Here is a 22,929-nt window from a genome sequence, read left to right on the forward strand (position 1 = left end):
TTTGTATTTTTCTGAAGCTGGAAACGGGGAGGTAGTCTGACAGATTCCCGCATGCGCCTGACCGAGATCCACCCAGCATGCCCACCAGGGGGCGATGCTCTGCCCCTCTGGGGCATCGCTGTGCCACAATCAGAGCCATTCTAGCGCCTGAGGCAGAGGCCACAGAGCCATCCTCAGCGCCCGGGCAAACTTTGCTCCAATGGAGCCTTGGCTGTGGGAGGGGAAGAGAGAGACAGAGAAGAAGGAGAGGGGGAGGAGTGGAGCAGATGGGCCCTTCTCCTGTGTGCCCTGGCTGAGAATCGAACCCGGGACTCCTGCATGCCAGGCCGACGCTCTACCACCGAGCCAACTGGCCAGGGCCAGAACCAGCCTTTTAACGTGGTCTCCAGGTGAGTCACATGTACACCAAATTTTGAGAGGCACTGAACTTAAGAAAAATCCTCCTCATTTTATTTTTTTACCCAATAGTATTACTAGAGTGAGGGAGCCAGAGTGGCCCACTTAGCATCATTATCAACTCATGGATTTTTACATATCTGATGTATTGATTAGAGGAAAAAAAACATCTCAAAATACAAAACCACAGTGACTTCCAAGATATGAGTGTGTCCGGGTACAAATCTGTCATCATTTTTTGGTGTTTATGTTCTGGTTGTCATAAAGCCCAAAGAAAACAAATTGTCAGAGAACAGAAAACTACCATGCAGTCAGGCTATGTAAGAAGCAATTTCTGGTGTGAAAATCACCAGAGAAGTTACCTTTTCCTTCCCGGCTCGAGAGCCAGTGAACATGAGATTGTGCATCAGCAACAGTAACCCAATTTGAGCAGTGTTTACTAAAATTCTTCCGTTATCCTGACTTGTATGTTTCTTGTTATTTGGTGGAAAATAAGCCGCTTGCAAGGGACACCGCAGAGTCAGCTCGACGCGTGGCTTTGCAGAGGAAGTGAGTGCCGAAGACCCAGACGTCTCTGTCTCTTACTGCCCCAGTGACTTCTACTTTTTCTACCTTCAGTATCTTACCTCTCTTTATTAGTAGCATCTCTTACTTACTCCCATAAATTCTTCTATTTGGGATATAGCAGTACTCCACTTGCCTTTTGTATTTTTTGGCTGGAAAATAAGTTGCTGTAAATTGCACATAAATTCGCATTAGATCCAAAAAACATTTAAATAGGCCAGTAGGTATCAATGTAAGTCCATTTACTTGGTAGTGTCACATAGAGTCCAGAAATTTTAGAATTTGATGCAAATGCATTTGAGGGGTATACCTGTTCTTATTAAATCACCAACTGTTGTGCGTATGGCTCAAAGTGTTAATCCAGGGTTCTTAAATAGGTTGCCTAGAAGGTAGCATATCAAAATTAAATTGGCTTATGTTACCAGCAATGTATCTTCTTTTATAGCAATGTATTTTTAAAAATTAGTATCGAATTTTAAGAGGGCTGAAAAGGTTTAACTGTTGACAGGGGCTAAATTGAGTCCAACTTCTATAATATTACCAGTGCCACTATTGTGACTGAAAATAAATTAGGAGTTCAACATTTTCTCTTCCTCCATAGCTGTTAGCGAAGCAAAGAGAAATTATTGCAGAATTGTCAGTTTGACAGCAGTATAAAAGGGCCTGGGGGTACTACAGAAGCAGGGCAGAGCAGCTGATTGTTAGGATGCTTATCCTGGAGACTGTCCGTGGCCACCTGCAGTCACAGCACTGTTGCACAAATGAGTTAATCTATGTGAGGGTGCTTTGGGAAGCACAGAGCTCTGTATGGGGGCCGAGTTGTTGAACAACAGCACCACTATTTTTATCTATTTGTTTGGAGAGAAGATGTACTAGAAAGCTAAAGACTAGGGCCTGAGTTGTTTTTTCCCGGGTCCTTCACATGGTGGAACAGCCACTTCTAGAAAATGATGTGTGAGGCTCACTCTGCCTGCCTTCACCCATACCCCCGGCCCAGTCCTCTCATGTCCAGCAAGGAGCATCTGCTTCATCAGGGTCGTTATGATGTTGCAGCAAACTGTAAGGGCTCCACGTGCAGAAGACTAAGGGGAGCTTGGCTGAGGAGCGCGTGTCTCTGGCTGTGGTGTCCTGCTCTCCGAGGAGGGACTCCACAGCATGGGGTGGTCCTCTCTCAGGAGGGCTGCTAGCTGGTCCAGGTTGGCTCACTATTGAGGATGTGGAAGTGAATCTCATCCCCTGAGGCCAAACACTTTGGCGTCTCTTGATAAGTAGGGTGCCATCCATCCCAGCTTACCCAGGACAGTTGTGGTTGGTGCTTGTTGTCCTGGCATAATTATTATTAGAACTGTTTTTCACACATCCTGATTTAAATGATAATATGGTCATTCTAATTATAAGTGAGTTTTGTTTATCATTCAAATGTTTTTCCAGTTTCTCAAATCTGCAATACTTACTCAACCTGAATGTGATTCTTGGGTGGCGGTAGTTCTTATTAGAGGTACATTGTGTCTAATCCCATCTAGGGTTTTACTTCTTACAATTAAAATAGGACCTAGTAAAAAGTGGAATAACTGTATGACACTACCTTCCCCACACACAAAAAAATTTAGTTTTCATATTTAACAATTTTTCTTCACTGATGTAGCAGCACTTAGATTTTTTTCTTTTGTTATGGTAACTGAAAAATTGCCATTTTAAGTTCTTTTAGAAAAATGAGGGAAAACCATGTTTGCTTTTATCTTACAAGCTATGTTTATTATTTAAACTAACAGTTAATGTTTTTTATGTTTTGGTCATTTTGACAGCTCAAAGAAATAATCAAATATTATCTTACAGTGTATCCACAGAGATGTAAAACCTGAAAATATCCTAATCACTAAACAAGGAATAATCAAGATCTGTGACTTTGGGTTTGCACGAATTCTGAGTAAGTAGCCACTTTTTACCAATTTGCCCAACTTAGATGATTATGAAATAACATAGTTGAAATTCTTGCTTTAGATATTGAATGTATGCTGCATGTTGTATTGTTATTATTCAAAAAGGAAGTTCTCACTTTAATCTTTAGCCACTACGTTAATTTGCACAACAGTTCCACTCCATTCAACTCAAGTTTATTGGATGTCATGTTTATATGCTTTGCCCTATTGGAGAGGAGAGTTATAAAACGTATTTCCGCTCTTCATGCACTTATAATCTGAAAAGAAACAAAAGAACAATGCAGGGTGATTGGCAGTGACGGGCTCCCTGGGGGAGATGCTAACGTGGGCTAGAGTGGCTGAAAAATAACCGGAGAGTCAGCTGGCAATCAGAGAATTCAGAGACAGCGCTGAGGAAACGGAAGTCGTCCCAGAGAGGGAGGAACCAAAGGGAAAAGGGGATAAATCAGTGTTTCTCCCCAAATCTAGAACGGTGTGCAGCAGGCAAAAGACCTGTAATGGCAACATGCACGTGCAAGGTGGTGTGTGTCAGTAATCTGTGTACTGATTGTGTGTTTGGAAGCTGGTTTAGGTTTGGAGTTACACTATTGAAATGTCCAGTCCTGTCGCGCTGGGAAGTCTATAGATGCTAACCAGCGGAGGGGTCTTCAGATGCTGAATTTGATTCTGAGCGCACAGTGTAACTTCACTCAGTCACTGTCCTGCTGCATTAACCATTAGGAGTGTGTGGCCTCTGCCAGTTTTTGAAGCTTCCCTAAATGCCTGGCCTGATCTTGGGAGTGGTTCACATGTTAGGAAAATAGGACCCACCTCATGTCATCGATGTGTTTGCAGTTCCAGGAGATGCCTACACTGATTATGTCGCTACAAGATGGTACCGAGCCCCTGAACTGCTCGTGGGAGACACTCAGTATGGTTCTTCAGTGGATGTATGGGCAACTGGTTGCGTTTTTGCTGAGCTCCTGACAGGCCAGCCCCTCTGGCCTGGAAAATCAGATGTGGATCAACTCTATCTGATAATCAGAACGCTGGGTATGATCTGCATTTTACGGCTTATGAGGTTGCTAAGTTGTGGTAGTGAAAGCGTGTCATTGTACAGAACAGCAGGAGCTTTCTTGTCCCTCTGAGGTGCTGCTCAGGCTGGTAGTTCTGGGTTGTGGCCAAAACCCAGTCCTTTCCTCAATATGGCGAGCCATTACTCCTCTCACCGAGGCGTTTTCAGATCCTTTTCATGTCAAGCAACTTAGCTATGGAATAAACTGTATATTTATTTTCCATATTGGGCTACGATAGGGCCAAGAATATGAGTCAGCTACATAGAGCTTATTCTTATGAGGTATTGGATCAGATGTAATTTCTGTCCACTGTAAAAGAGGGTTTCCTCCATTACTCTAGAGAAAGGTTTAGCAAACTCTTTCTATAAAGGCAAGGTGGTAAATAGCTTAGGTTTTGCAGGCTCTACAATCTCTGTTGCAACCCCTCAACTCTACTCTTTCGTACAGTACTTAAGAATTTAAAAATTACTTACTTTTACACACATCGTCTCTTCCAGTCTTAAGAAAAGCCTGTTAAGAATATTGCAGCATTTTTCATTGTGCCCATTTTAGAAGTGAGAAACTGAGGCTCAGGGAGCTTCTATGAGTGGCTTCAATTGATACAGCCAGTTAAGTGCAGAATAGGAATGGGACTCAAGGGATCTCTTTCACCTTGTGTCAGCTTCCTGAGTAGTTGTCCTCCACCTGGTTGGAAGAAAATGTAACCCAAAGGTCAGCCGCAGCTTTGCTCCAGCACCATGAATGCAAAGAAAGTAATACGTCTCTACACAAAATGAATATTAATTCCTTCCCATACGTTTTCCTGGCAGCATGGCTACTGGGCAAGGAGTTGCTGCTGGTGCAGTTCCCTTTCTGGTCCCAGCACATTCTTCTGCACAGTTCTGCAGCATGAAAAACATGGGGTAGGGTATCACTACAGGACACACATTAAGTCTACATTGTTTGGTTGATTTCCTAAAAAGATTATGGAAATTTACATTAGGCAGATATTAGAGAGACCTGAGTTTGAATCCTGGGTCTGTCACTAAATGCCCATGTAACTTTAGACAGGTTATTAAATCCTTGAATCTTATTCTCATTGATAACAGTTGAAATTAAAAATAGCAACCATTGTGACCAGGCAGTGGTGCAGTGGATAGAGTGTCGGCCTTGGACGCTAGGGACCCAGGTTTGAAAAATAGCAACCATTGTGAGATTGTTATGAGATTAAATGAGATTGTGTGTTCAAAGTCCTCCACACCTTTTTCTTACCTCTTCTTTTGGTGGAGCTGAATGGCAGACCAAGTGACGCGTGGCAGAGAATTGTGTGGAGAACTGACCGTACCTGAGAAGGCGTGTGTTTGCAGTGACCTGTTCCTTCCAAGTCTGGAGGTCACAATTTTAACACTGTATTATTTTTTTTTATCAACTTAACATAAATTACATGGTTGTATTTTATAGGAAAACTAATCCCAAGACATCAGTCCATCTTCAGAAGTAACCAGTTTTTCCATGGCATCAGCATCCCTGAACCAGAAGACATGGTAACTGCTCAGTTTGGGATATTTTATTGTTCTGCTACTTTCTTCTAAGGGGTAGTTTTTTTGTTTTTGTTTTTTTTTATATTTTTGCTTTTAGCTCCTGTTTTCCTTATGCCACACTAACAGAGATCAAAGCAACTATATAAAAACTATATTTTAAAAATCAGGAAAATGCTCATAAAGTTTACTTGCCATATCCAAAGGTTAATTTAATGTTAAATTTGAAGGGAAAGTATACTTAGTTCCTTAAACAAATACCTGATCCTTTTAGCCAGAATACTCAGATACCTTTTCCTGAATTAAGTACCTCAGAAACGTACTTACTGTAGTACCTCTTTATTTTGAAAGAATGCGTCTACGGCCATACCACCCTGAATGCGCCCGATCTCATCGTCTGAAAGAATGCATTCTCTATGTTTTTCAGCATGTGAAACAAAGCTCACATCAATAAAAACTATTTTTCACAATGTGTATTTTCACATGGAAGGTCATTCAACAAAATTATCTTCATTGAATCCAAATGAAAACTCCAAACCACAGTGCTCACCACCGTACCTGGCTGTGGGCTTTGCCTTTCCTTGGGAATGTATCAGTCACTACTTGACCTTCTTACTCTCTGTAGACATTGATTTCCTGTCTGTGTTGCCTAAGTTTGGGCTCTGATCTTTAGAATGCCATAGGGCCTAAATTCTGCCTGCCGAATGAAAGGCTGTCCATAGGCGAGTGTGCACACTCAAGCTGTGTTGGAGCCAGAGAGGTGCAAAGGGCCGAGTCTGTAAGACCAGAACTTGGTTTACATTGCATGTGAATAGCCTGAGGTTCAAGTGGTCCCGACTATCTCTAGACACCCTCTTTATTTTAAATTTAATTCATATAACACCTTGATTTATATACTGGATTTCTTTTATTAAATAAAAGGTTATAAGTTTAATTACAAAGCTAGAGGTTGGATTCCAAAAGAACTTGTAATTTAAAGAATAAACAACAAATTCACAGTACCCGCTGCCTAAAGAAGAATATTACCATTATCTTTGAAGCTTCCTCCTCCATTCCTCCTCCTTCTCAATCCCATCCTCTTCTCTCCTTACTATTCTGAGTTTTGTGTTCATTATTTTATTGCTGTCTGGATTCCTCTTACACGTGTAGTTCAATGTATTTTCATTAATGCTCAAAGCATTCCTATGAGTAGGTCGGGCATAGATATTACAGAATGGTTGTATTTCAGAAGGGGACAGTTGGAACCCACATTTACCAAACATCAATTGCAAAACATTGTGAAATTAAGAAAATAACTCCAGTCTTTTTCTTTTAAATCTTTATACTGTAGTATAAAATTATGTAAAAATATGATTTTTAAAATCTTTAAAAGTAGTCATCTAGCCTACTAGGGGGTCTTTCTTCAAAATGTTCCTGTTATTAATATATTCAAAATATAATTACTTTGTTTTTATGTAACATTGAAATTTTTTATCTTTTTTCTAGGAAACTCTTGAAGAAAAATTCTCAGATGCTCATCCTATGACTTTGAATTTTATGAAGGTACTTAAAACTCAATTATAACTGTTAGTGACTGCACATTGTAATGATTGAAGCTGGTAGCTCTGGGAGGATTGGACAGTAGTACCAATAATACCAACATAGGATGTAGTCATTGAAAATGATAAGGAGCCCTATTTAGGTAGTTCGGTTGGTTAGAGCATTATCCTGATATGCCAGGGATCTGGGTTCAATAACCAGTTAGAACACATACAAGACTCAACCAGCCTGACCAGGCGGTGGCGCAGTAGATATAGCATCAGACTGGGATGCAGAGGACCCAGGTTCGAGACCCCAAGGTCGCCAGCTTGAGCGCGGGCTCATCTGGTTTGAGCAAAGCTCACCAGCTTGGACCCAAGGTCAATGGCTTGAGCAAGGGGTTACTCGGTTTGCTGTCGCCCCACAGTCAAGGCACATATGAAAAAGCAATCAATGAACTAAGGTGTTTCAATGAAAAACTAATGATTGATGCTTCTCATGTCTCTGTGTTCCTGTCTGTTTGTCCCTATCTATCCCTTGCTCTGACTCTCTCTCTGTCTCTGTAAAAAAAAAACACTCAACCAATGAATGCATGAATAGATGTACAACAAGTTGATGTTTCTCTCTCTCCCTCCCCACTCTCTAAAATAAATTTAAAAAAAGAAAATAAGAAACTATAAAATCATTACAGTTAAAGAAATATCAGTAGTGTAGTTATCTTTCTAACATTTATTAAAATTGGTAGGAGATGAATGAGTATAGTTAGGGTTTGCTGTGATGAACACCATTTCTTCTTTTGCATTAATTAAAAATTTGAATATTAAGTTAATATATTTAGATTTGGAAGTTGATAAGAATAAATATACTTTTTAAGTTCGAAGGTCTAGAGCTACATTGTCCAATATGGTAGCCACCACGTTAATACTGAGCACTTGAAATATGGCCTATTTAAACTATGAAAATTATTATAAAAAGAGTACAAAATATTTTAATAATTTAAAGCATTAATTTCATGTTGAACTGATAACATTTTAGATGCATTGAGTTAAATAAAAATTTTAATAATATATAAAAAATTAGTAAAAGACCAGACAAAGTCAGAGCCATATAGACACCATATATAGCTTCTGCACCAGGCCTAAAAGAGATAATCAAACAAAGGACAAATTCTAATAAAAAGTAGAAGAAACTCACCTATAGCTATATGCTATTCATGCTTGACCAACTGAGTCTGTGCTAGATGTGACTCTTCCATCCAAAGTGGATACTAAAAGCCCTTAGGGGATAGGGCTGGAGCTACCAGTAAGAGTATCTATCTTTAACAATCAATTAAGTTCTATTTATAGCAGTGGTTTTCATACTGCTCATCAGAATGATGAGCTTTTTAAAAACACACATTCCAGTATCTAACCTCAGATTACGGAAGCAGAATTTCTATAAATAGGACCTTAGAATTTATATCATTAAACATCCCCCTCGATAATTATGATAAGCAGCCCAGTTGAAACTCATATGATCTAGCCAACTGAGTGGTCTAGAGTCAACTTTGCACACAGCTTTTGTGCCAGTACTGGTAGCAGCAAAGGTGCTCTCCAGGGTGCTGGATTCCTTCATCTGAGTCCTCCTGAGACTTGGAGCCTGACACCTCTGTGCTCTCACACTGCCCTCACCTCTGCTCCCGGGGACCTCAGCTGTCTTCTCCCTGTCTTGCTGCTATGACCAGCCTTAACCCAGCACTTTGCAGGCCCCGTCCTGGAAGCCAAATTTTCTGACCTTGTTCTGGACAGGTTGTTCTGACTGACCCACTGACAGTTTAAAAAATTCAGAGCAGTTAGGATGGGGGGTGTCAAGCACTGCAAACCCCACTCATTCTCATGTTGTGGTCAGGCCTCCCTGTGGTTTCTCCTCCAACTAACCAGAGAGAAAACTTCTGGGGCACAAAAACTCCAAAGTGTAGAACAGACTCCCTATCCGTATCTCCAAAAGTGTGGTGACCTGTTGGCTTGCCCAAGATTCTGGGTAAAGCTAGTTTTGTCACTCAGCTCTTTGATTTAGACCTATAATGTTTGACCTGAGACCTGAGAACTCTCTCAAGTGCATCAAGAATTGTGCTATTCGCCTGACCAGGCGGTGGCGCAGTGGATGGAGCGTCTGACTGGGATGCGGAAGGACCCAGGTTCGAGACCCCGGGGTTGCTGGCTTGAGCACGGGCTCATCTGGCTTGAGCAAAAAAAAGCTCACTGGCATGGACCTAGGGTCGCTGGCTCGAGTGGGGGGTTACTCAGTCTGCTGAAGGCCCACAGTCATGGCACATGTGAGAAAGCAATCAATGGACAACTACGATGTTGCAACGAAAAACTGATGATTGATGCTTCTAATCTCTCTCCGTTCCTGTCTGTCTATATCTGTCCCTCTATCTGACTCTCTCTCTGTCCCTGTAAAAAAAATTAAAAAAAAAAAAAAGAACTGTGCTATTCAGTGGGCCACACCCAATGTCCCAGGCTCCTGCCCCATGTTAGATGAAGGCAGGCTTTCCTTCATTAATTGCAACTGAGACATCACCTGACTTGTGGTGGCACAGAAGAAAAAGCATCAACCTGGAATGCTGAGGTTCCCTGTTCGAAACCCTGGGCTTGCCAGTCAATGCACATATGGGAGTTGATGCTTCCTTCTCCTCCTCCCCTCTCCCCTCTCTAAAATGAATAAATGAAGTCTTAAAAAATTGCAATTGAGACAACTTTAACAACAAATAAGTACAGTGGTACCTTGAGATACAAATTTAATTCGTTCTGTAACTGAGCTCATAAGTGAGTCAACTCGTATATCAAACTGCTGATACTGGACCCGTGCGCCTATGCGCCAACTAGCGGCAGCTTCCCGAATCATGACTCATATCTTGGAATTTCGCTCGGATCTCAAACAAAAATACAGACCGAATCGCAGCTCGTATCTTAAAAAAATAAAATAAAATAAAATTCATATGTTGGTCTATTTGTATCTCAAGGTACCACTGTACTAGCCACCATAACAGGAGTTATCCCATGGCACTGGGCCACAGTTGAGGCAGGGAACTGTTCAAGTAGGTGAAGTGCCAGCCAGTGACAGTGCCAAGGACCGTGGTGGCATGCAGTTGCCAATATGTGGCAGATCTTTTGTGTTCTGTTCATTAGGTTTAAAATGAAACAGTGGCTACAATATTTCTTTTTCATTATATGTTTTCCTAGCCATGACCATCCATCACTATGTCAGTGTTATCTGATCATCAGGAAGACTGCAGACTCTTGGAAATTTTGTTCAAGGACTTTTTGGGAAATTTGAAGTTTCAGGGAAAGGATCCCAAATTGGACTTTGCAGTTCGAATTTCTTGCCCCTCATCTTGAAAACCTTTCCAAGGCTCAGAGCACTACGTGGGAGTACTCTGAGAATTCCTCAGCCTCTTGTGTACAGAAGGATATTCGTGAGGCAGTCAGGGATTCAGAGCCCTCAGCTCCCTCCCTGCCTCTCAGAGCACCTAAAACTAATCAGGCAGGACACCGTTCAGCTCAGGCCCGTGGAGAGGCGCAGCTTCAACAGCCTCTTAGAATCTACAAGCGCTCTTTACAAAACAAACCAGAGGTGTTTAGCAAGAGACTAGATTTCAGTAGACTGAAAGTCCATATGAGGAAGTGAATGAATTCAAGATATAACTGGAAATAAAACTGATAGGACATGATGATCATTTAGATCTGGGGAGTAAAGTAGAGGAAGATGGCAGAGAGGAGCTGTGTTTATAGTTTCCTAGGGCTGTAGTAGGAAAGTACCAGACACTGGGTGGCTAAAAATAACAAATTTATTCTCACAGTTGCGGAGACCAGAAGTCTAAAATCCAGGTGTTGGCAGGGCCATGCTCTCTCCAGAGCTTCTAGGGGAGGGTCCTTCCTGGCCTCTTCCAGGTCCGGAAGTCCCAGGCATCTCTGGGCTTCTGGCAGCAGAGCTGCAATCTCTGCCTGTCTTCACGTGCTGTATGCTGTATGCGTCCGACTTGGCAGTGTCTTCCCTCTTATAAAGGCACCAATCATACTGGAGTAGATCCCACGGTACTTCAGTAAGACCTCATCATAGCTAATTATGTCTGCAAAGACCCTATTTCCTAATAAGGTCACATTTTGAGGTACAGTGGGTTAGGACTTTAATATTTGGGGAGGACACAGTTCAACCCATAACAGTGCCCTTGTGACAAAGCAGAGATTAGGGTCTGAATTTCAAAGGAGACCTCTGGACCAGAAACATACACGAGGAAGTAAACCTTGACCATTGAAGCTATGGAGCATCAGTGAGATTAGCTAGAAACTTAGAACAAATGAGAAGAAAAGGGAATCTGGGATTGAGCCTTAAGGAATTTTATACAAGCACTGGGGAGAAGAATGTAAACTAGGAAAGGCTGGTTTGAAGAAGAGTGCCCAGGAAGTAGGGGAACAAAAGTGAGGCATCAGAGAAGCTGAAAGGAGAATTTTAAGAAGAAGGATGTGGTCAATAGTATTTAACATTATTGAGAGGAGGACGCAAGTTAGGGAAGTAGATTTAGGGATAGGGAAACAGGGGTGATAGATGTGACTAACACGAGCCACTAAGTAGAATTATGGGTGTGGATGCCAGAGTGAACTAATGAAGAAATAGAGATGACCACAGTTATTAACAACTTGTAAGTGCTGGTTACTATACAGGTCTGATTTTCTAAACTTCTGGTGGCTCTGTCCAGTCATTACTCAGAGTTTTGGGACACAGTGACAAAATAGGCTCCTCTTTTAGTATCTTCTTTGTTTTTCTTCCAAAGGAGTGTCTGAAGATGAATCCAGATGACAGACTAACCTGTGAGCAACTCCTGGAGAGCCCCTACTTTGATTCTTTCCAAGAGGACCAAATTAAAAGAAAAGCTCGTAATGAAGGAAGAAACAGAAGACGTCAGCAGGTACCGCCATTCAAAAGTTAAAGTGCTATCAAAACAATCATTTTCCTCCTTCTACCTTTGCAAATAAGATTAGGTGGACAACAAGACCTTAACTTTGCATGGGTTTAGTTGTGTTTGTTTACCTAATAAATATCATAAAATTATGAAAAAATCCAGATTGTCACAAAGTCTTATTCCAAATGCACTTATATCAAATTATTGCACAATTCTTTTGTTACACTTGATTGGATACCCACCAGCCAGAACAGGTACCCAAAATACAGCAGCTTCATATACTAAAACCCCAATTACAATAGGACTGAGTTTAAACCAGATTTGCAGAGCAATCCCAGTATCTTCTTGGAGCCTCCAGGTGTGCAGTAAAAGAGACTTGACTCTTACATCTTTTCACCTGGGCAGGCACCTAAATCTGCCTTTTCTAGATTTTTTTCTCAAAGACAAGGCCAGCTCTGACCACATACAAAGAGATGAAAACCAGACATCTGGGAACCAAACTCAATTCTCAGATGTGTCAGTATTGCAGAAAAACATGGTAAACATGATGACAAACATTGATTCTGTAGATTATTGGGTTACTACTTTTTACTGGTTTGCAGAAAACTTTGAAGTTAAAACACAAACTTTATGGAAGTAAGTTTGGGTTTTTCCCCCCAATCTTGTATCCCCAACATCTAAAACAATACCTGTCACATAGAAGGTACTTAATAAATGTGATCCAAATAACTAAATAGATGAGCAATACTTATTAATAAGCCAACATGGTAATTTTTAATTTATCAGAAACTGACAATAGTTCCATTTGCATTTGCTTAATCTTTTACCTTTGATCTACTTTTTGGCCATTCATCTTCACATTGGCATGTTACCACAAAGAAAGAAAGTGTTTTTTCCAACATTTGATAGTTAAAATAGAAGTTTGTTGGGAGAAGAAGATTAAGCTAATCAATAAGAAGAAATTTTAAGATGATTTCTGTGTATCCTAAATCTTTGGGTCTCCAAATTTGTATTATGTAGATCATTTTACCTTTACTGTTAAAGTTATATGTTTGCAAGTTAAGCCCAAAAGATTAGGGTTTGTTTAGATAAGTCTGAGGAGGCAATCTGAAATGCGGTGTACTTGTAAAAACACTATCCACTTAAAAACATCTCACTAGATTCCTCATCTTAGACTGGGGAGGTAGGACAGCAATTCCATCCTGCCTGTTGGTCCTTTACTCAAGTTCTGCCACACTGTCTTCTAATGGGGTGGGGATGTGCTCTCCCTATAAGTCCCCAGCTCACAGCTGTACTCCCCGTTCCTTAATACCCTGTAGCCCACTGATAAAGATCAGGGACTTTGCAGAAAACCTTCCCAGAGACCCAGGATAACAGAAGGAAAAGAAACACATTTACAAAGATTGTGTTATATTCTCTGTCCTTAGTCAACTGTGTCCTGCCCATCTCTATGCAGTCGTCCCACTAGAGCACCCACCATGAGTCACTGTGCAAACATCTTTCTCCACCAAGGGAAGTCTCCAGAGAGCAAGACTAAGAGAAAGACAAGGATGTCTTTCAAGTCCTGGTTTTCTTTTTTTGAGCACACACTTCTTTCCAAGACATTTTACCATCTCAGAAAAAAAGTTAAAAATTAAAAAGAAAAAATTTTTTTCAGAAAGATCTTTTCATTTAGAGTGGTTTCATTTTGTGAGTTCAAATTTCTACCCAGGTACCAACTTCTAGATCTCTGAGTGGATGACCAGAAAAATACCTGTACATTAAATATTGTTTGAAGTTGACAGTTAAAGAGGTTTTTAATCTTTGCTGTCCTGCCAACATTTTACTTTATTTTTTTGTTCTGCCAATATTTTAAAATTAGAATCCTAAAATTTCAAATTTGAGATGGGCAGAATGTAGACTCTTGGAATTACTGTTTAGTAGCTGGTGGGCATCTGTCTTTTAAACACTGACTAGATACTCAGACATTTGTGTATTGAAATAAATTAGAGTGCATCCATGAGAAGCCTAGAATAAGTAATGGAATTTAATTTTCAGGTATCAGAATGTCACCATTTTTAGAAAGGTATCTACTTAATTTTTAAATTCATGTGTTTTGACATCTTTGTACTGCATGTATCCTTTTTTGCCACCTTTAAATCAAACTGTACAAATGGGAATTGTTTTCAATTTACTTTTTTATTTTTTGTCTTGTTCTTGCTATTAGAATCAACTATTGCCTCTCATACCAGGAAGCCACATCTCCCCCACACCTGATGGAAGAAAACAAGTCCTCCAGTTAAAATTTGATCATCTTCCAAACATTTAGGAAAATGTTCTTTCAAGTGGAAAGTAATTTAATATGTACACACTTTTGTACAAAAGAGATAGGAATTCTCAGTGTTTCAAATGCAAATAAGCCATATGAAAATTAAGATGCCTTCTAGAATTGTTTTTGCTCTGATCATTACTGATTCCTCTGCCCATGCTTTTCACATGCCAACTTTATCTTTTAGAACATTTTCTTTAAATGTTATAAAGTCTGAAACTGCACATATGGAGGAGATATTTTCAAATTTCATCAGAACAGCCCTCAAGGCGATTTATATTGAGGATTTGTGGGCTTATACTTTGATTTATGAAAAAGATTTACATATATATATCATCTTGCTTTAGCTGACCACAAAATATCTTAAAGCAATATCAAATAGCTTGCTCACTGTTGTTTGTGTGAGGACATTATGTTTCTGCATTTTAATTCACTCTGGTTGAGTAATGCTGACATTTTATTCTGTGCTTTTATACTGGTGTAGGAAGGGAACCTTGAAATGTCATCTAGGTTTATTCCTTGATTCCAGGGCAGACTCTACTTTCTCTGTCTCATGAGACATTGGCAATTCTATTTTAAAACTAGCTAGAGAAAACTTCATTTGCATAGCAAATAGTGGATGAACTGGGGATAATTGACTGCTGACTCTAATGCAGTCCTTTGGTACATAATGGTTTCTTGTCCTTTTCTCCTCCTGGCTAAATATTAGTACCTAGCCCTATTTTCCTGGGTATACTGTAGTTTATTAACAATCTCTTCCAAACGTTTATATCTACAACTTCTATGAACTTGTGCAGCCCTAAGCTTGTGCACCATGATCAAGTCAGGTTTATAAACATTTCTGAGAGCAGGAAGATTATCTTTCAGTTAACTTCATTTGTGTCTTTTACCAAAAAAAAAAAAAAAAAAAAAAAAAAAAAGCAAACACACAAAACACCTCAATAGGTGAGCCTAATTTATATTGAGATATTTTCCCAAGAGAACGTGACAGACCTACGTACGTACGTACATACATACATATGTGTGTGTGTATATATATATCTATATAAACTTTGAAACATTATGGTAGATGCCTCTTATCCTGGACATCTAAGAACGATGCAGAATATTTAAGGTATTTTCAGCTTGCTGACAAAGGATTCATGTAAAATCATAGCATGAGGCTGTCTATCCTGTCTGGCACAAAAAGAGTGATGTTCATATCTATAAGCATTAAGATTTATTCTGTTAATTCTTTTCTGCTCCAAGGTTTGGCGTGCTCAACTAAACATACACGATTACACATAAGTCCAGAAATTCCTTGTATCTGGCACCAAGACAATAAGGATAAAGTATTTTTAAGAAAACACAGTGACACCTTCTATTCATCTGTAAAAGTTTACTGCACTTATAAACCTGGCTAGGGAAACTTCCAGATAATCTCAGTTATTAGGGAGCATCTCTTTACTAAAGAATCATGACATCTAAGCAATAGTTCCTCCCTCACTGAAAGGAGGAAGGATATTCTAAGTGTTTCTGTAACCTGCTAGGAACTTCTTATTTTCATCTTATTATCAAGAATGGGCCTATTCAGAGTTGTATGTATCTTGAGTTCTTAATAAGATGACAGTACAGGTACAAGGAAAATTTGAAATAAAAGATAAAATCAAGGCTACACAAGACTCCATTATGTATTTTGCTTATAATTGTGCCTCAACAACAATGATGGTTTGGGCAGAGGTTGGGAAGGTACTCATCTACTCTTATTTTTGCTTTCATTTAAGAATTCAAATAAGCATTTCTCAGTTTTTTCCCCCTTAGACACATCCATCATTTGTGTATCACTGGAGAGGAGAGAGCATCTAATGCTTAGAAAAACGTTCTGATGCAGTCATGTGGCCACAAAGAATGGTACTCAGCCCTAGCCAGTTGGCTCAGCGGTAGAGCATCGGCCAGGCATGTGGAAGTCCCGGGTTCGATTCCTGGTCAGGGCACACAGGAGAAGCACCCATCTGCTTCTCCACCCCTCCCCCTCTCCTTTCTCTCTGTCTCTCTCTTCCCCTCCTGCAGCCAAGGCTCCATTGGAGCAAAGTTGTCCCGGGCACTGAGGGTGACTCCATGGCCTCCACCTCAGATGCTAGAATGGCTCCAGCTACAAGGAGCAACACCCCAGAGGGGCAGAGCATGCCCGGTGGATCCCGGTAGGGGGTATGCCAGAGTCTTTCTGACTGCCTCCCTGCTTCTAACTTAGAAAAAATAAAAAAAAAATTATAAAAAGAATGATACTCTTCTGATGACGTTTGCATGCTTGACTTTCCCGAGGTCACGTAGCACTGCTGCTGCCTGAACCCCTCGGGCACACAGATCTCAAACTGTTCCCCATGCAGATTTCCCACGCCTGTACTGCACAGCTCCCCTTGCTGTTCTCCACCACAGGAAAGACAGTTGCATTTCTGGCTCTAGCACCCAAATTAAGTCGTGGCTTTTGTAGAACTTCTCCCCAGCCCAGAGTCTTGCCTGGGCTCTTCACAGAAGCCCACAGGACTCTGGAAGCACGCCTGGCCTTCATAGTCTTGCACAGTTTCTGGTTTACCTGGGACTTGTCTTACCTGTGCCATCTTGCCAGCTTTATTGTCTGTTTACGTAGCTCTTTCTCAGGCTGCACAAATGCCGCGCTGTCATAGTGAGTAATGCCACCCAAATGCTCCCTTTTCCCCCTCTGCATGGCCTTTGTGCACCCTGGTTTCCTCTGACTTCCACACATGTGCCTGAGAATCTCCATGCAGGTGTTTGTTTGTTTTAATTGCAGAGCACTTTACAAAGAATTAAAAATGCAGACTTTACTTCCTCTTAGGGCTCCTGCTGCTTGGGGAAGAATGAAATACACCATAGAAAAGGACATTTCATTAGACTATCTCAGCTTCATAAGCCTGTTTGCTGGGGCCATCTTTAGTCTCCATTGCAGTCCTGGTAATATTTAAAAGCAGTCATTGTTCCTACTTGCCCCAACCACAAACCCCTTTCCAGCGGGTCTCTTTTTGAGATTATTTTAACTAGACTGAAGCATTAAAAAGTTGTGCCTAAGAGGCTTTAGAATGCTTGGGACTAGGGAGGTGATTGAGTTAAAGGGTAAAACAAAATTCTCAGGCAGGGAAGGAAGAGATAAGCAGAGAGTAGATGTTCCTTCTTCTGCCTTCTAAGCGATGTCACACTTCATTCATTCTTCTAGGAGATTCTCCAAACTACAGGTCAGAAGAATATTAAGTTATTTTGAAAAAATTTAATTCTGAAAATATTTTATGTTTCTTTAGCTTACTTGCCATAGAATTACAACTTTTTAAAACAAGATATCACTTTCATAATCATTTGTCACCATCAAAGATTTCCAATCAAGACCTGGCTGGTTGGCTCAGTGGTAGAGCGTCAGCCTGGCATGTGGATGTCCCAGGTTCAATTCCCTGTCAGGGCACACAGAGGTACCCATCTGCTTCTCTATCCCTCCCCCTCTCGCTTCTCTCTCTCTCTCTCTCTCTCTCTCTCTCTTCCCCTCCTGCAGCCATGGCTCAACTGGAGTGAGTGGGCCCCGGACACTGAGGTTGGCTTCCTAGCCTCTGCCTCAGGCACTAAAAAGAGCTCAGGGGCTGAGCAATGGAGCAATGCCACAGATGGGAAAAGCATCACCCCTGAGTGGACTTACCAGGTGGATTCCAGTCAGGGTGCATGCAGGAGGAGTCTGTCTCGGCCTCTCCTCCTCCTCACTGAATAATAATAAAAAATAAAAATTAAAACATTAAAAAGTAAAAGATTTCCAATTGTGGTTTTAGAGCAAATGGCATAGAATTCCTCAAAAAATATTTTTTTAGGCCTGACCTGTGGTGGCGCAGTGGGATAAAGCGTCGACCTGGAACACTGAGGTCCTCGGTTCGAAACCTTGGGCTTGCCCGGTCAAGGCACATATGGGAGTTGAAGCTTCATGCTCCTCCCCCTTCTCTCTCTCTCTCTGTCTCTCTCTCTCACTACTCTCTCTCTAAAAAATCAATAAATAAAATATTTTTAAGAAAATATTTTTTTTTTTTTTTTTTTCCTTTTTTCTGAAGCTGGAAACGGGGATAGACAGTCAGACAGACTCCCGCATGCGCCCGACCGGGATCCACCCGGCACGCCCACCAGGGGCGGTGCTCTGCCCCCCAGGGGGCAATGCTCTGCCCATCCTGGGCGTCGCCATATTGCGACCAGAGCCACTCTAGCGCCTGAGGCAGAGGCCACGGAGCCATGCCCAGCGCCCGGGCCATCTTTGCTCCAATGGAGCCTTGGCTGCGGGAGGGGAAGAGAGAGACAGAGAGGAAAGCGCGGCGGAGGGGTGGAGAAGCAAATGGGCGCTTCTCCTATGTGCCCTGGCCGGGAATCGAACCCGGGTCCTCCGCACGCTAGGCCGACGCTCTACCGCTGAGCCAACCGGCCAGGGCAAGAAAATATTTTTTTAATTAAAACATATTACCAAAAAAGGAATGATCCTAAAATTCCACAAGCAAAAAAATTGAGTCAGTGTGAGATATTAGATGAATTGCAAATATCTGGATTTTTAATACATATAGTTAAGACATAAAGATAAAATGCCATTCACAAATTAATGTTCTGGGTAGGTGTGTATGTGTTTGTATTAGATTAAAATCTTTAACTCAACAACTTCATGTTTCAGCAGACAACTAGAAGTTTTTAAGAGTGGTGGTTCACTAACAGAACTATCATGTGATCTGGGAGTTAGGACACCAGATTCTAGCCCTGGCTTGCAACTCTCTGCATAGACGTGTAACATTTCTTTGCCTTCTTTTCTCATTTGTATGATAAAGGAGTTGATAAACTAGATGCTCTAAGGCTCCCCTTCAGCTTCATGTCCTGGACACACCTCCCACTAAAAGATGCTTTCTAGCCTTACCTGCGGTGGCACAGTAGGTAAAAGCATCGACCTGGAACACTGAGGTTGCCGGTTTGAAACCCTGGGCTTTCTTGGTCAAGGCACATATGAGAGTTGATGCTTTCTGCTCCTCCCTCCCTTCTCTCTCTCTGTCTGTCTGTCTGTCTCCTCTCTCTAAAATGAATAAATAAAATCTAAAAATAAATAAAAATAATTTTTTAAAATGTGGTTTAAAAAAAAAAAAGATGCTTTCTAAAGATTGTTTTTCATTAACAATACCAAGGTAAATTTGGGTGTTTATGATCTAGCCAGGAGCTCAGAGATATCTATTTCTGTCTCTCTCATCTCTCGCTTGCTTGATTTCTTTCACACACACACAAACACACATAAAACTACCATCTGATAGTTCATCATGTCAATAGCAGTTTGCAGACAACCATCTAATGGAAGTTAAGTTTTATAAACTTAGGTGGATTTTAAAGCTAATTATCACTAGATTTTTAATGTAAAAAAAAGTGTGCTTTTAAAATGCAGAATAATATGCAAACATTTTGATGCCTTAGTCTAACACCGATTAGCTTACAAATGACACGTATGCTGTGAAATGTTCATTTAAGATAACCATTAAGGCAAAGAACATTTAGTACATTTCTAATCTCAGTAAAACTTTTAGTAATTTTGGTAAGTGATAACTTAATAGGATTCTACAAATATATCCGAATTATTCTTGTTTTCTATTTCAGCAGCAGTGTTTAACCTATAATTTTCTCAAGCTGAGAATTGATCACCCTACTTAACAGACATATAAATGACTTGTATTTATAAAGTTATGTTTTTTTTCCTGTTGTGAATACTAGTCACTAACCATAATTCTCTATATTGTCCATTGAGGATGTTGTGTGTCTATATACTATTTTAGAACATATTTTCTACCACATGAAATTATGGTGATATATTAATTAGCATATGATAATTAGAAAAATGGCCATCTATGCTGCTAGCAACAATTTATTACAAAGCCTTTTTAGCTATATTACATTAACTACATAAATACATAACATTTTTTAAAGTTTAGCTTACGATATTTAGAAAACCTTAATGTGGGATTAAATACTTTGGTGACCTTATATTTGTATATGTAACTTAACCTGAATATATTCTTTAGCTTATTTTAATAAAAGTTGGAAATATTTTTGTCTCCTTATTTTTGTCTAACTCAGCTCTTAGCCCATTGTCTAATGCTCTGTATTTAGGTAAGAAAAACTGTCATCTTCGCATATAAATTCCAGAACTTTTTATTTAATTTCCCATCAGTTGGAATATCTGAGCAGCTGGCATGGTGACTGCTCTTTTTTGCGTCTTAGGTTGGGAAATTTTACAAATGGAAAAACTAACAAAATCTTTTCCAGTCTGACCAGCTAGATTCTTATTCCTAAGAACATCTTCACAGCTTTACTTTGAGGCCATAAGACTTTTTTTTTTCTTTCAATTTATCAAAATATTTCTTTGATTCTTTATAATACCTAAGCTACAAGATACGAAATTTTCTTGTCACTTCAGTTCCATACTATAACAATAGTTTCTGTGGCTTAAAAAGGTGAAAAGGCTCAAGACAATCAAAAGAGAGGAAAACAATTAGTAAAATAATGAATGAGGCCATTATTTAAATGTGCTTCAATTCTTTTATTTTCTTTTGAACTAACCTTTCTCCTTTCATGATTTTTAATGGTGCCCTTTGTATTTTCAACACAAAAAGGCTCTTATTTCCAGCAAAGAAAAATGTCAAGATTTTCTTTTCACGCCAATTTAGTTTATTAACACTATTTTAAATGTTTGCTTATTGTCAAGCAAACACTATCAAGTTTGCAAGGACTGGGCAAAAACAGAGGAAAACAAGCCTTTAATGGAATATGTAGCCACCAAAACGAAGCAACCTAATGAGATTAACCAGAAAGGCACAAATTAAGACCTCACCAGAGATTTTAAAGGAAGACATCAACACCGCCATTATGAAATAATCTGACCATGACTCTAAGAGATTTTCTGAGGGATTAGAATCATCAAAGATAGAAGTGTTTGCTGGGGAGGTACCACTACATTGTGTGGAAAAAGGCATGTTAGGTCAGGGAATATGCAAAACAAATTTAATATTGTGTTTGTTAAGCAGTCCAGGGTAATTAGCTGTAGGAAGCTCCACTAGAGAAAAAGCAAGTGATCTGGGGTAGAGCTGCAAGTCTTAATTTAATCTGTGTTGTCCAGCAATTGAAATCACATGAACAGTTTGTATTCCTGAGGCAGTGAGAAAGTGTGAGAAGAAGTCAGTCCTAAACTTTAAGAAACACTTCCAGAGAGAGAAAGAAAAGGAAAGGAGAGGAAGGCTTGGTATTTGTCACTTGTCCTGCAACTGTCCCCATCTCAAGATCACCTTTCCACCATTCCTCCCTTCCTACCTATCCTTCATTCTAGTCACACATCTACTTGTCTTGAATTTGAATCCCTACCGTACTGTCACCAGATTTCTTCTCAACAAATACCCGTCACTCCACTCTCTGCTCTGACCAACACCTGCTTCATTATTCAATTTCCTTCCTCCTGGATTTGCTAATCTCCTTCTACTACCTGCTGTCTTCATCCTGAAAAATCATCCAACGCTATCTTACATAAGGCAAATTTGAAAATAATCTTATAATTAATTCAAACATCCCTAAAATACATCTGTTATAGAGATTGAGATCTCTTTAGATACCCTACACTTTGCTATTCCTTAAATGTAATCCCATTTAGAAAAAAAAATTCCTCACCAAAATTGTCTCTATATCAAATATTCCCTCTAAGTCATGGGCTCTTAGCCATGAGTTGGCTTCAAGGGCTCATGTAGAATTCCTCTCATCCATTTCTAAATCCACATTCCAAATGTAACCTGGACTGCTTGTTGCCCCAAATTCCAGATAGCACATCTGGGTTCATGTTTAAGCAGTTCCCAGTACTTAAAAAAGAAAGAAAGAAAGAAGAAAGAAAGAAAGAGAGAGAGAGAGAGAGAGAGAGAGAGAGAGAAAAGAAAAAAAGAAAGAAAGAGAAAGAAAGAAAAAGAGGGAGAGAGGGAGGGAGTGGGGAAAAATATCTACGTAGAAGCATCTTACAGGTATACAAATATTTTATTCTCTTTTATTACTTTTATTGTTTATCAGTTGCACTGCCCTTTTTTTTTTTTTTTTTCATTTTTCTGAAGCTGGAAACAGGGAGAGACAGTCAGACAGACTCCCGCATGCGCCTGACCGGGATCCACCCAGCACGCCCACCAGGGGCGACGCTCTGCCCACCAGGGGGCGATGCTCTGCCCATCCTGGGCGTCGCCATGTTGCGACCAGAGCCACTCTAGCGCCTGAGGCAGAGGCCACAGAGCCATCCCCAGCGCCCGGGCCATCCTTGCTCCAATGGAGCCTTGGCTGCAGGAGGGGAAGAGAGAGACAGAGAGGAAAGCGCGGCGGAGGGGTGGAGAAGCAAATGGGCGCTTCTCCTGTGTGCCCTGGCCGGACACTGCCCTTTTTATAGAAACAAGACTTCCATCAATAAATTTGCTGTATTTCTTTTTAAACCTGGGACAGAGGACCTCTCCCCCCTTGCCTTTTCTGTGAGCCCTTTATGACTTGACATAGAGCAAAACCATGACTAATTCTGCCCCACAGGCCAACTGATCTAGAAGAGATAAAAATCCCTTCCTCATTCTGCCTTAAATATTTAACATTTAGAAATTCATCTGGGTTCCAAAGTAATCCTACTGAAAAGATTAGGAAG

At 40.4% G+C, this 22,929-nt stretch overlaps 1 protein-coding gene across 2 annotated transcripts in view; it reads left to right on the forward strand.

The window, feature by feature from the left end:
- Nucleotides 1-16,889, forward strand: part of CDKL4 (cyclin dependent kinase like 4) — a 38,330-nt gene extending 21,441 nt beyond the window's left edge. For both annotated transcript variants that reach the window (XM_066378436.1, XM_066378437.1), the window contains exons 5-10: nucleotides 2,797-2,887; nucleotides 3,735-3,932; nucleotides 5,396-5,478; nucleotides 6,958-7,014; nucleotides 11,804-11,938; nucleotides 14,139-16,889. In XM_066378436.1, the coding sequence (XP_066234533.1) occupies nucleotides 2,797-2,887; nucleotides 3,735-3,932; nucleotides 5,396-5,478; nucleotides 6,958-7,014; nucleotides 11,804-11,938; nucleotides 14,139-14,240 (666 nt within the window). In that variant the 3' untranslated portion in view covers nucleotides 14,241-16,889. The remainder of the gene's footprint in view (nucleotides 1-2,796; nucleotides 2,888-3,734; nucleotides 3,933-5,395; nucleotides 5,479-6,957; nucleotides 7,015-11,803; nucleotides 11,939-14,138) is intronic.
- The last annotated feature ends 6,040 nt before the right edge of the window (nucleotides 16,890-22,929 follow it).

This window comes from Saccopteryx leptura, chromosome 3 (assembly GCF_036850995.1).
Source record: "Saccopteryx leptura isolate mSacLep1 chromosome 3, mSacLep1_pri_phased_curated, whole genome shotgun sequence".
Lineage (NCBI taxonomy): Eukaryota > Metazoa > Chordata > Mammalia > Chiroptera > Emballonuridae > Saccopteryx > Saccopteryx leptura.